This window comes from Oncorhynchus clarkii, chromosome 4, assembly GCF_045791955.1.
Source record: "Oncorhynchus clarkii lewisi isolate Uvic-CL-2024 chromosome 4, UVic_Ocla_1.0, whole genome shotgun sequence".
In the NCBI taxonomy this organism is placed as follows: domain Eukaryota; kingdom Metazoa; phylum Chordata; class Actinopteri; order Salmoniformes; family Salmonidae; genus Oncorhynchus; species Oncorhynchus clarkii.
The window spans coordinates 35298195-35313205 of record NC_092150.1 but is presented as its reverse complement, the minus strand read 5'-3'; the positions used below and the strand labels follow the sequence as shown (position 1 = coordinate 35313205).

Below are 15011 nucleotides of genomic sequence, written 5' to 3'. Positions count from 1 at the left end.
ACACTGTTGTACGATATCTTCAGTTTCTTGGCAATTTCTCTCATGGAATAGCCTTCATTTCTCAAAAGAAGAATAGACTGACCAGTTTCAAAAGAAACATATTTTTTTTCTGGCAATTTTGAGCCTGTAATCAAATCCACAAATGCTGATGCTCCAGATACTCAACTAGTCTGAAGAAGGCCAGTTTCATTGCTTCTTTAATCAGAACTACAGTTTTCAGCTGTGCTAACATAATTGCAAAAGGGTTTTCTAATTAGCCTTTTAAAATGATAAACTTGGATTAGCTAACAACGTGCCATTGGAACACAGGAGTGATGGTTGCTGATAATGGGCCTCTGTACGCCTATGTAGATATTCCATCAAAAATCAGCCGACATTAACAATGTCTACACTGTATTTCTGATCAATTTTATGTTATTTTAATGGACAAAAATTGCTTTTCAAAAACAAGGACATTTCAAAGTGACCTCAAACTTTAACAGTGTTTGTATACACACAACACTTTTTTCCCCCATTTTTTTTCCCATATACCTTTATTATTCCCTTAAACACTACCACCCCTCCCCCAATTGGAGTAAACAAATAAACAATAACACTTAGCTTCTTCTTCCAGCTTATACATACTATACACTTACAGACACAATCTATTTTACAATAGTTATATTTTGTTTTTAGTCCTGACCTTCCTCTATTTCTGATGTCCATGCAGTTTGATTTCTATTTGCCATGTATTTGTAACTGTGCTATTTCACAAAAGTTCTGAACCTATATACATTTTACCTACTCCGTATGTTTTATGTTTTATCTTGTTATTATTAGTCCAACCACACTCCATTCAACCCCTCCAATCTATCTCGTCTCTTAACGTCTCGTAATTTTTCAACTGTGCTGTTATGCGTCACGGATGTACTTGAACCTTTTTATTCTCATACTTTCTACAGATTGCATTTTTTTTTTTTTGCTGAAACAATTAGTATTTTATTTATCTATGACTTTTTAATCACCCAGTATTGCTATATGCAGCGTTAGCTCTAGGTACATGTTGCAATTCTTCAGCCATTCCTGGAACTATGACCAAAAATGAGCTACTTATGGACAGTACCATAAATTATGTTATGACTCTGCCTCCGCGCAGCAAAATCTGCAGAGCTGGGAAGATTATATCCCATATGTGTGTGTATCATTTTGCGTGTCAATTCATAAACCATGTGCCATGGAATCTGTACATCAAAAATCTCTTTCCGACTATTTTGCAACTTATATGGCACAGCTGTCAATTTATTTTTGGTCCTTAAATGAAACTGGTATATATTTTTATTTACGATAATTTCTTTAACCAATTTTGGTATTTTTCCCCCTTCCACTTGCCTTTTCCATTTTTGTGGCAATGTTGCAATTAGTTCATCCTCTGAGGCTGTGGAGGAATTCTAATTGTGGATTTAAAATAATTATCCAAAGTGTAATTCATAACTTACCATGCTCAAAGGGATATTAAATGTCTCCTTTTATTTTACCCATCTACCAATAGGTGTCCTTCTTTGAGAGGCATTGGAAAACTGCCCTGGTTCTTGGTTGAATCTGTTTTTTTATTTACCTTTTTATTTAACTAGGCAAGTCCGTTTAGAACAAATTCTTATTTTCAATGACTCATTCTGCCCCTGAACACGGCAGTTAACTCACTGTTCCACGGTAGGCCGTCATTGTAAATAAGAATTTGTTCTTAACTGACTTGCCTAGTTAAATAAAGATGTAAAAAAACAAGAACATTTGAGGTACAGAGATGCGGTAGTCCTTCAAAAATCATGTTGAACACTATTGCAACAAAGCAATTTTTTTTTACTCCTGAACTTATTTAGGCTTGCCATGACAAAGGGGTTGAATACTTATTGATTTGACATTTCAGCTTTTTAATGAATTTGTAAACATTTTGAAAAACACAATTCCACTATGACATTATGGGGTATTTTGTGTAGGCCAGAGACACAAAAATCCAAATTTTAAGCCATTTTAAATTGAGGTTGTAACACAACAAAATGTGAAAAAAAGCCAAGGGGTGTGAATACTTTCTGAAGGCACTGTGTGTCTATTTTGTTTTTGTAACCCTGGTTGTCCTGAAATGAAAATGGTTAAATATAAGGGCTGTACCTGCAGATAAATGAAAGTCCGATAAATGAAAAGATGATTTTTGGGACTGATAGGGTTAAGTTTTTATAAAATATTTTCCTCAACATTTTGATGGTTGTGTTTTGGCTAGGCTACTTTGAAACAAGATAAGACGTGCTTCAAAAGCATCCAGTTTTTAAAGAATTAAGTTTGTTTAAATAAATAGTTTCATTTTGCTTGACTGCCTTCGCTCAGATTCAAGGTGGGTGATGTGCGGTGTGCAACATGCATGGTCCTTCACTCTGGTCTTGTGACCATTCTAAACGAACCATGGCCCGAGTATGTCGACAGAATCAAATTTGTAGACGTTAATTATCCTTCATTATAAACTGGGTGGTTCGAGCCCTGAATGCTGATTTTTGACAGCCGTGGCATATCAGACCATTTACCACGGGTATGACCAGACATTTTATCTTTTATGCTCTAATTATGTTGGTAACCAATTTAGTAGCAGTAAGGCACCTCGGGGGGGGTTGTGGTATATTGCCAATATATCATGGCTAAGGGCTCTGTCCAGGCTTTCCGCGATGCATCGTGCCTAAGAACAGCCTTCGCCATGCTATATTGGCCATATACATCACCCCCTCGTGCCTTCATTAGATTTTGTCAAGCATGACTGGTGTTCAGCTATATTTGAGTGATTTAAGGCTCATTGAAGTTTGGCTACATTTTCTGGCACCTCCGTTATGTCAGCATCTTTTTCGACACAAGGCTGTAGCTAATTTGCATGTCACCTACACTTTGACATGTAGACAATTTTATTTATGTAGGCCTACATGGAAAATTTACTTGAATATTATTCAAATATTGACCTCTGCTCCAATTCTGATTGGAGTATTGGTTTGATATATTTTTATTTTATTTTCCCGGGCAAAAGGAGAGGCGTTAACTTCTTATGGGCAGGTGGGATGGTAGCGTCCCACCTGGCCAACATCCGGTGAAATTGCAGAGCGCGAAATTCAAAAATACCAAATTCAAATATTTAACATTCTTGAAAATGTGTTATACATCAAAATAAAGCTCAACTTCTTGTTTATCCAGCCGCTGTGTCAGATTTCAAAAAGGCTTTACGGCGAAAGCAAACCATGCGATTATCTGAGGACAGCGCCCTGCATACAAACACATGAAATTCATATTTCAACCAGGCAGGTGCGCCACAAAAGTCAGAAATAGCGCTATAATTCATGCCTTATCTTTGAAGATCTTCTGTTGGCACTCCAATGTCCCAGAAACATCACAAATGGTCCTTCTGTTCAATAATGTCCTTCTTTATGGCCCCAAAATATTTTTGGGACATTTTTATTTGGCACGTTTGATTCAGAAATACTTTTTGGGCATGTTGGGCGAGTTGAAACCGGTGTATCTAATAAGTTACCTGTAAACTTAGTCCAAACATTTCAAACAACGTTCCTAATCGAACCTCAGGTACCCTAAAACGTAAATAATGGATAAAATTAAAGACTGAATAAACTGTTTCTAATCCCGGATGAAAACAACGAAGCGCGCTCCTGTTCACGCGAATCAAAACAGTATAGTCCACCAGTTGTGACACTTACAATGAATAGGACTACTTAATTTCTCAAAAGAAAAACATCAAACAATTTCTTAAGACTGTTGACATCTTGTGGTGGCCATAGAAACTGCAACCAGGTTCCTAATAATAAGGGTATCCCATAGAAAACAATTGGAAAATCCTATGACCTCAATTTTTTTACCCCCCTGGATGGTTTGTCCTCGGGGTTTCGCCTGCCATATTAGTTCTGTAATACTCACAGACATTATTTTAACAGTTTTAGAAACTTTAGAGTTTTCTATTCTATATGCATGTCCTAGCTTCTGGGCCTGAGTAGTAGGCAGTTTACTTTGGGCACGCTTTTCATCCAGAGATGAAAATACTGCCCCCTATCCAAGAGAGGTTAATGTTGAGCCCTGAGCTTGTGTGTTCTATGCAAGGCAAGTATTCCTCTCGAGGCGCATTCAAGTTGTGTGCCATAGGGAGGGAAACATGCATTCATGCTCATGCATTCCCTTTTTTGTTTTAGTTTTAGTTTGTACCCCTTTTTCTTCACAATTTCTTGGTATCCAGTTGGTAGTTAGTCTTGTCTTATCGCTGAAATTCCCGTACGGACTCGGGAGAGGCGATGGTCGAGAGTGGTGCGTCCTCCGAAACACAACCCAACCAAGCCGCACTGCTTCTTGACACAATGCCCTCTTAACCCGGAAGCCAGCCACACCAATATGTCGGATGAAACACTGCACCTGGCGACCGTGTCAGCGATGGGACAGGGACATCCCTGCCGGCCAAACCCTCCCCTAACCCTTCACGACGCTGGGCAAATTGTGCGCCGCCCCATGGGTCTCCCGGTCACGGCCGGCTGTAACAGAGCCTGGACTCGAACCCAGAATCTCTAGTGGCACAGCTAGCACTGCGATGCAGCGGGAAGCCCTTGTAAAACATGCATTCTGACAAGCGGTCAATACACAACAATTCTTGCAATCATGGGGAAAACAGCAGTTTTTATGGCCTTTGTTAAAAAAATATCCACATTTTTCTGTAAAATGTGTATTTAGACTCCGTATAGGCCTTAAAATAATTTTGTTTTGCATTATTTAAACTCTACTCTACAGAGTTTCCCAAAATATGCACCTGATGCCAGCCATTTCATGTGACGGAGATGAACATTAGAAAGTTAGAGGGAAAATTTTAATATGTAACAACTAGGATGGGTTGTTAATGTGACTAGGATTGTGCCTTTGGCTTCTGGACAACCAAAGAAAGTTGATATGAAAACCAGTAGGACAGAAATGCTGTGAAACGTTTATTTTTATTAGCTTAGCTGTTCGCTGCTTCGTGCTGCTCCACTCTCTCCCACTGCTTCCTGCAGCCTCCGTCTGTGAGTTGCCTAGCAGCAAGTCTCCGCTCTGGCTTGCTCACTCTGAGTAGAGACAAGCATTAGTTGATGTAAGTAAGCTACTTTCTAGCTCTATAAACTCACTGTACTTTATTTTAGGCAAAATAATGATTCCGGTCCATCAAGACACTGTTCCTGTTTTATGACTGACACAATTTCTTAAATTCTGACACCAATTTAATTCTGCAAAACTATGCAAATGAACATAGACTAAGCATGACCAGTCAAATTTATTTTCAGATGCTAACTGGAGTCGAGCATGGTTTCTGTCTGCCAAATTAGTGCGACAGTCAGGCAACCTCCTTAGTGCAGTCAAAGTAAAACTGAGAAGTTGGGCTTGGGCAGCCACAAGCCATAGCTGACTCCATTGAGTTCACAGTACCACCAAAGCTGTTATCTGTGGTACAACCTCAGTCCCTTCTAAATTCCTATCGTGTCAAATCAGCCTCAAGTCCATTATGTGTGAGATGGCACTGTCGAACCTGATTAAACATCATTGAGCAAGCAAACGCTGAGACGAGGACACAGAGGGATGAGTGCCGCGAGCACACAGGCCAGTCAAGAGTGAAGAAATGGTCTCGAGAGAGCAGAGGATGTCCCGCGATCCAACAGGCCAGATGTGAGAGCTTGCAAGTGTGATTTTGGGCAAGCAGAACCTCATTGCTGCAGATCACCTTTGGGTTTCAACAAATTATTTTTTAATCGATTGAAATCCAATCTAGTGGGGGTGGGCTTAGAGGCGGGTGCGTGTCTAGAAACTTCGATTGGTCACTTACACTGGAGTGATGGACAAACAAACATGCTTACCCTTGGCCAGTCCAGTGTTGTGTGATTGCATGACATCAAACTGATACAGTGCCTTGCGAAAGTATTCGGCCCCCTTGAACTTTGCGACCTTTTGCCACATTTCAGGCTTCAAACATAAAGATATAAAACTGTATTTTTTTTGTGAAGAATCAACAACAAGTGGGACACAATCATGAAGTGGAACAACATTTATTGGATATTTCAAACTTTTTTAACAAATCAAAAACTGAAAAATTGGGCGTGCAAAATTATTCAGCCCCCTTAAGTTAATACTTTGTAGCGCCACCTTTTGCTGCGATTACAGCTGTAAGTCGCTTGGGGTATGTCTATCAGTTTTGCACATCGAGAGACTGAATTTTTTTCCCATTCCTCCTTGCAAAACAGCTCGAGCTCAGTGAGGTTGGATGGAGAGCATTTGTGAACAGCAGTTTTCAGTTCTTTCCACAGATTCTCGATTGGATTCAGGTCTGGACTTTGACTTGGCAATTCTAACACCTGGATATGTTTATTTTTGGACCATTCCATTGTAGATTTTGCTTTATGTTTTGGATCATTGTCTTGTTGGAAGACAAATCTCCATCCCAGTCTCAGGTCTTTTGCAGTCTCCATCAGGTTTTCTTCCAGAATGGTCCTGTATTTGGCTCCATCCATCTCTCCATCAATTTTAACCATCTTCCCTGTCCCTGCTGAAGAAAAGCAGGCCCAAACCATGATGCTGCCACCACCATGTTTGACAGTGGGGATGGTGTGTTCAGCTGTGTTGCTTTTACGCCAAACATAACGTTTTGCATTGTTGCCAAAAAGTTCAAAGTTCAAGTTTCATCTGACCAGAGCACCTTCTTCCACATGTTTGGTGTGTCTCCCAGGTGGTTTGTGGCAAACTTTAAACAACACTTTTTATGGATATCTTTAAGAAATGGCTTTCTTCTTGCCACTCTTCCATAAAGGCCAGATTTGTGCAATATACGACTGATTGTTATCCTATGGACAGTCTCCCACCTCAGCTGTAGATCTCTGCAGGTCATCCAGAGTGATCATGGGCCTCTTGGCTGCATCTCTGATCAGTCTTCTCCTTGTATGAGCTGAAAGTTTAGAGGGACGGCCAGGTCTTGGTAGATTTGCAGTGGTCTGATACTCCTTCCATTTCAATATTATCGCTTGCACAGTGCTCCTTGGGATGTTTAAAGCTTGGGAAATCTTTTTGTATCCAAATCCGGCTTTAAACTTCTTCACAACAGTATCTCGGACCTGCCTGGTGTGTTCCTTGTTCTTCATGATGCTCTCTGCGCTTTTAACGGACCTCTGAGACTATCACAGTGCAGGTGCATTTATACGGAGACTTGATTACACACAGGTGGATTGTATTTATCATCATTAGTCATTTAGGTCAACATTGGATCATTCAGATCCTCACTGAACTTCTGGAGAGAGTTTGCTGCACTGAAAGTAAATGGGCTGAATAATTTTGCACGCCCAATTTTTCCGTTTTTGATTTGTTAAAAAAGTTTGAAATATCCAATAAATGTTGTTCCACTTCATGATTGTGTCCCACTTGTTGTTGATTCTTCACAAAAAAATACAGTTTTATATCTTTATGTTTGAAGCCTGAAATGTGGAAAAAGGTCGCAAAGTTCAAGGGGGCCGAATACTTTCGCAAGGCACTGTACATGTGCTTCAGAGCCGGCTGTTTAGCTTGCTAGCCAGCTTGAACAGTAAGCACAGAACGACTTGGAAACCGCTTCAACTTGAAACATGAGCACAGTTATTGGGAAATAAATACATAGCTATACTATACCTTGAGTTGAGTGGAATCTACTTGCTAAAGTTAGCCAGCAACGTTTGTTTGTAAGACAAAGCAGACTGTCTTTTCTAACTAAGTAGCACCATAGTCCACCACTAGCTAATGTTTTTTTCTTCACCTTTCCAGGAAGTGTCTGGTGTGTGTTTACTTGATATGAGGGCGTTAACCCCAATGTATCAAATCATAGGTGGAGGATGGACATAATGTGGCTGTGATCTAACAAGTTCACTCATCATACACCAGGTCCTGGCCATAATTAAATATAGCTAAATTTTAAGACTCCATTGTTGGGAATAACATGTGGGTAGGGTTGGGTAGGTTACCTTCTAAATGTAATCTGTTAGTTACCTGTCCAAAATTGTAATCGGTAACATAACTTTAGGATTACCCAAACTCTGTAACAATCTGATTACATTCAGTTACTTTTAGATTACTTTCCCCTTATGAGGCATTGGAAGAAGACAAAATGAATGTCCCAATTGAACGACATCTATTGCAGGATAAATCAATGTTAAAGTTTACATGGCTGTCCATGTGTAGATGTTCATCAAGGCAAAGGGTGGCTACTTTGAAGAATCTCATCTCAAATATATTTTAATTTAACACATTTTTTGGTTACTACATGATTCCATATGTGTTATTTCATAGTTTTGATGTCTTCACTATTATACTACAATGAAAATAGTAATAATAAAGAATAACCCTTCAATGAGTGGGTGTGTCAACTTTTGACTGGTACTTACAGTTGAAGTCGAAGTTTACATACACTTAGGTTGGAGTCTTTAAAGCTTGTTTTTCAGCCACTCCACAAATTTCTTGTTAACAAACTATAGTTTTGGCAAGTCGGTTAGGACATCTACTTTGTGCATGACACAAGTCATTTTTACAACAATTATTTGCACAGATTATTTAACTTAATTCACTGTATCACAATTCCAGTGGTTCAGAAGTTTACAGTGCCTTGCGAAAGTATTCGGCCCCCTTGAACTTTGCGACCTTTTGCCACATTTACCTTTATGGAAGAGTGGCAAGAAGAAAGCCATTTCTTAAAGATATCCATAAAAAGTGTCGTTTAAAGTTTGCCACAAGCCACCTGGGAGACATACCAAACATGTTGAAGAAGGTGCTCTGGTCAGATGAAACCAAAATTGAACTTTTTGGCAACAATGCAAAACGTTATGTTTGGCGTAAAAGCAACACAGCTGAACACACCATCCCCACTGTCAAACATGGTGGTGGCAGCATCATGGTTTGGGCCTGCTTTTCTTCAGCAGGGACAGGGAAGATGGTTAAAATTGATGGGAATATGGATGGAGCCAAATACAGGACCATTCTGGAAGAAAGACCTGAGACTGGGACGGAGATTTGTCTTCCAACAAGACAATGATCCAAAACATAAAGCAAGATCTACAATGGAATGGTTCAAAAATAAACATATCCAGGTGTTAGAATGGCCAAGTCAAAGTCCAGACCTGAATCCAATCGAGAATCTGTGGAAAGAACTGAAAACTGCTGTTCACAAATGCTCTCCATCCAACCTCACTGAGCTCGAGCTGTTTTGCAAGGAGGAATGGGAAAAAAATTCAGTCTCTCGATGTGCAAAACTGATAGAGACATACCCCAAGCGACTTACAGCTGTAATCGCAGCAAAAGGTGGCGCTACAAAGTATTAACTTAAGGGGGCTGAATAATTTTGCATGCCCAATTTTTCAGTTTTTGATTTGTTAAAAAAGTTTGAACTATCCAATAAATGTCGTTCCACTTCATGATTGTGTCCCACTTGTTGTTGATTCTTCACAAAAAATACAGTTTTATATCTTTATGTTTGAAGCCTGAAATGTGGCAAAAGGTCGCAAAGTTCAAGGGGGCCGAATACTTTCGCAAGGCACTGTAGCTAAATGAGAGAGCAGCAGTGTGATTCACATCAATGCGCTATGTAGATATCAATAATGTGATATCTGTATCGCCGTAGACTACACACCACTGCTGTCATCCTTACCGCCAAGTGTTTATTAAAGTTGGATTGTCTTTGGATCTTGACAGCAGTTGCACCATTGGAAGATATACCTTGAACTGTAGCCAAAAAAATGCCTGTTCCTGCACCTTTCCTGCGATCGATCAGAAACATTTGGTGTCGCCGCAGTGGGCTCTGACTTGTGGTCAGACTCGCTCAGGTGGAACAAATTTAAACTTAAGCCTTTTTTCAATTTTGATTTGAATGTCATTGAGAAAACAACAGAAGTGTTGTTGTATTTGTATTTTTTTCCTGTTAATGTATTTGTTACTGTTTTTTTTTGTAATCCCTTACATGTAAATCTCCCCAACCCTGCATGTGGGTACACAAATAATAATGGAATGATGGTAACATTGAAAGGAAGGGCTAGTTAAGAGAGTGCAGGAATCGATAGAACGGTAGGATTTAATATTTAGGGTATTTATTAAGCCCAAGTGGTGCGCACACAAAGCATATATTTAAAAAAAATAATAATAATATGGAGACGCGAAGGGGAGACCCTTCTACATTAACAGTACATAACCAGTTACAAATAATAGAATGTAAACTGAAATGAATGATTAGCCAGCTAAACTCAGGTTAACGTAATGATTGGCCACACATTCAAAGGAGGACTGAGGACAAGCACCGCCATGCATTCTCCAAACATTTAATTGAGGAAAACCGATTTGTTTTATAGTAATTGTCTGATTTGGGAACTACCATTTGTCTCTGAAATTAGTGTAAATTTATTTCAATTTGGCATTTTTTTTGTGGTATTGATTACAGGCAGTAATACAGAAGTTAAATCGAAGGTAGTCTCATCAGCTGTTATCAGGAATCTAGAGCCATCTGTGGAAAGAGCACAAAGTAGATCAAAGATTTACTGAACAAAAATCGAAACGAAACATGCAACACATTTTACAATTTTTCTGAGCTACAGTTCATATAAGGAAATGATCAATTTCCTTATGTCTATTATAGTCTATTTAAATAAATTAGGCCCCAATCTGGATTTCAAATTATTGGGCAGGGGCGCAGACATGGGTGGGCCTGAAGGCATAGGCCCACACACTTGGGAGACTGGCCCACCCACTGGGGAGCAAGACCCAACCAATCGGAATTAGTTTTTCCCACAAAGTGCTTTGTTACAGATATAAATACTCCTCAATTTCATCAGCAGTCCGGGTGACTGGTCTCAGACGATCCCACGGGTGAAGAACCTGGATGTGAAGGTCCTGGGCTGGCCTGGTTACACATGGTCTGCGGTTGTGAGGCTGGTTGGACGTACTGCCTACATCTGTGGTACACAACTGCACATTTTAGTGGCCTTTTATTGTCCACAGCACAAGGTGCACCTGTGTAATGATCATGTTGTTTAATCAGCTTCTTGATATACCACACCTGTCAGGTGGATGGATTATCTTGGCCAAGGAGAAATGCTCACTAACAGGGATGTATACAAATTTGTACACAAAATGCGATGAATAAGCTTTTTGTGCATATGGAACATTAATGGTATATTTATTTAAGCTTATGAAACATGTGACCAACACTTTACATGTTGCATTCATATTTTTGTTCAGTGTGTGTGTGTGTATATATATTGACATGCAAAACAAAAATCCCTCTCAAAAATCCCTCTCAAAAATCCCTCTCGACCCCGCTGTCTGTGCGCTCACGAGACCCATCCTCTGCTTGCTGGACCACATTCTGTGCTCTCGACTGGTCTGTGCACTAGTGGCACTCATTTTCTGCTCGCAGGAGCCCGCTCTCCACTCAGTGTTTGCTTGCTCAATGATGGACTTTAGAGGCTGATTTGACGCCATAAGTTCCTGGCCGAAGACCGATATGAGAAGAATGAACTCTGGCCACAGGTTTAGTAATAGTAAAACTAAGACAGAACAGAGGTCTGGAATCATGAGCTGTAGGAATGTAGTGTTGGTTGATAAGGGGGAATGAGAAGTCCTGTAGTTCCGCAGACTGTCCTGTAGAGGACAACAAACACTAAGGAGAGAACATGGGGGAGTGGGATGACAAGTTATTTAGTACATTTTTATTTTAGACAATAACAGCAAATGTGTATATATATTTTTTTAACCTTTATTTAACTAGGCAAGTCAGTTAAGAACAAATTCTTATTTTCAATGATGGCCTAGGAACAGTAGGTTAACTGCCTTGTTCAGGGGCAGAAGGACAGATTTTTGCCTTGTGATTTCGGGGATTCCATTTTGCAACTTTTTGGTTACTAGTCCAATGCTCTAACCACTAGGCTACTTGCTGCCCCAAGTGTAGTGCAGTATGGGGGGTGATTTCCACTATACTTGCCGCCCCAAGTATAGTGCGGCATGGGAGGTGATTTCCATGTTGATTTATTTTGTTAATTTCCTCATTGCTGACCTTCTTCCCTCATTTTATTTTCTCTTTTACTCACCTGGATGACCCTTGGGTAAGAGCCTTCCTACAATCTCTGCCCTCCAACCTATGACTTTACAGGTCACACCTTTTGACAATGGAATATAAATATCCATAAAAGCTTTTATTTACCTGAAATTCAGCTCTGTGAAATGCTATTTGCATGACATTCTTTCTCACTGGATCTGATATGAATGTAGCCTAGAGAAATAACATATTTTGTGTTAAATCTCAGGAATGTATAAAACAAAAAAAAACAGGCTCATGGAGATTCCGGTTCCATTTGTCAAAGAATGAGCTTTGGGTAATGTTGTTGCAACGTTGTTGTGGTGACGTTACCACAGAGCGTGTCCCTCTTTTGGTCCACTTCCTCAAACCTCTCCAATCCCCTCTATTGCTCCCATACTATTAGTGGACCTTGCTTGGGTCAAACAGCCTCCTCTAACCCTAACCTAAAGTTAAGTCAATCCAACCATGGCCCTCCTATGTCTCCCTTTGACCTATGAATGCAGCAAACACATTACATGTTCTGTCGTCAATGTTTTGTTGAATGCTAAACTGAAAGCTAAGCTTGTGATTTGGGCTAACCTTTTCTCCACGCTATCTATAGGGGCCCCTTTGTAAGGTTTAAAGTGTGAGCCATGGTGGTAAGATTGACCCTAGTCTCAGTCTCCTATAATGCTGCTCTTCCCTGGTTTTACCCACATTGGTCATAACTACAATCTACTATGTGAGATAGTGTATATCTATGATGTTGGTACTGCAGATCTATGAGTGGTGAACATCAGTGGGTGCTCCTGTACAGGTAATGGGATGTTGCTAACGCTAGTCCCTGACTCTCTCCCCTTGTCAGATCGCTCTCTTAAAGCTAGCGTCCCCTGGTACAGTGACTGGAGGGACACACTAACGGAACTCAGCACCTCCAAGCACTACACAGGTACCTGTACTCTCACCTCACCTCACCTGGCCCACAGGTGTATGGGGGGAGGGCCCTCCCTCTTTTCTCCGTTTACAGCTATCCCTCCCTCCGTTCCTCCCTCCCTCCTAACTGTGTAGCAGACTGTCCTTTTCTCCTCTCTAGTCTCTCCGTAGCAGACCCGTGTAGTGAACTCTACCATCTCTCCTTATTCTCTCTGCTCTCTCAAGGTAGTAGCTTCAGATGTCCATATCCGGGATGTGATTTTTTTTCCATTTTCTTCTTCTGATCAATCAGCAATTCCTGCCTGCCTTACATTTTCTTCCATGTATAAGCAAAAATCAAACATTTCCTGATTTTACTACGTTGCCCTGATCACATCCCTGCATATGTTTGTGTACTTTTCCATATAAGTATGTGTACTCTATACTGGTTGTCTCAGAAATGGTCTTGTTATGCGGGTTCAGGAAGTTCGAGCTCATTAGAGCTCATTCAGGAAGTTAGAGTTCATTTTGATATAATCTTGGTAATGGAACTATCTTTCCCTGCATCCTACACCAAAAGGAAGAACATTGGACACATAAAATAGTCTCTTCATATACACTGCTCAAAAAAATAAAGGGAACACTAAAATAACACATCCTAGATCTGAATGAATGAAATATTCTTATTAAAGACTTTTTTCTTTAAAATAATTTGTGTGATTTTGTTGTCAACACATTCCACTATCAATGGAAATCAAATGTATCAACCCATGGAGGTCTGGATTTGGAGTCACACTCAACATTAAAGTGGAAAACCACACTACAGGCTGATCCAACTTTGATGTAATGTCCTTAAAACAAGTCAAAATGAGGCTCAGTAGTGTGTGTGGCCTCCACGTGCCTTTATGACCTCCCTACAATGCCTGGGCATGCTCCTGATGAGGTGGCGGATGGTCTCCTGAGGGATCTCCTCCCAGACCTGGACTAAAGAATCCGCCTGGACAGTCTGTGGTGCAACGTGGCGTTGGTGGATGGAGCGAGACATGATGTCCCAGATGTGCTCAATTGGATTCAGGTCTGGGGAACGGGCGGGCCAGTCCATAGCATCAATGCCTTCCTCTTGCAGGAACTGCTGACACACTCCAGCCACATGAGGTCTAGCATTGTCTTGCATTAGGAGGAACCCAGGGCCAACCGCACCAGCATATGCTCTCACAAGGGGTCTGAGGATCTCATCTCGGTACCTAATGGCAGTCAGGCTACCTCTGGCGAGCACATGGAGGGCTGTGCGGACAAAGAAATGCCACCCCACACCATGACTGACCCACCGCCAAACCGGTCATGCTGGAGGATGTTGCAGGCAGCAGAACGTTCTCCACGTCGTCTCCAGACTCTGTCACGTCTGTCACATGTGCTCAGTGTGAACCTGCTTTCATCTGTGAAGAGCACAGGCGCCAGTGGTGTTCTCTAGCAAATGCCAAACGTCCTGCACGGTGTTGGACTGTAAGCACAACCCCCACCTGTGGACGTCGGGCCCTCATACCACCCTCATGGAGTCTGTTTCCGACCGTTTGAGCAGACACATGCACATTTGTGGCCTGCTGGAGGTCATTTTGCAGGGCTCTGGCAGTGCTCCTCCTTGCACAAAGGCGGAGGTAGCGGTCCTGCTGCTGGGTTGTTGCCCTCCTACGGCCTCCTCCACGTCTCCTGATGTACTGGCCTGTCTCCTGGTAGCGCCTCCATGCTCTGGACACTACGCTGACAGACACAGCAAACCTTCTTGCCACATCTCGCAGTGATGTGCCATCCTGGATGAGCTGCACTACCTGAGCCACTTGTGTGGGTTGTAGACTCCGTCTCATGCTACCACTAGAGTGAAAGCACCGCCAGCATTCAAAAGTGACCAAAACATCAGCCAGGAAGCATAGGAACTGAGAAGTGGTCTGTGGTCACCACCTGCAGAACCACTCCTTTATTGGGGTGTCTTGCTAATTGCCTATAATTTCCACCTGTTGTCTAT

At 41.2% G+C, this 15011-nt stretch overlaps 1 protein-coding gene across 2 annotated transcripts in view; it reads left to right on the top strand.

The window, feature by feature from the left end:
* The window catches only part of LOC139406754 (trafficking protein particle complex subunit 8-like), an 86359-nt gene that overhangs the window by 21116 nt on the left and 50232 nt on the right, over nt 1–15011 (top strand). The window contains exon 3 of one of the 2 annotated variants that reach the window (XM_071149754.1): nt 12945–13028. The exons of the other annotated variant lie outside the window; for it this stretch is intronic. Coding sequence (XP_071005855.1) covers nt 12945–13028 — 84 coding nt within the window. The remainder of the gene's footprint in view (nt 1–12944; nt 13029–15011) is intronic. 2 annotated transcript variants of the gene reach the window in all.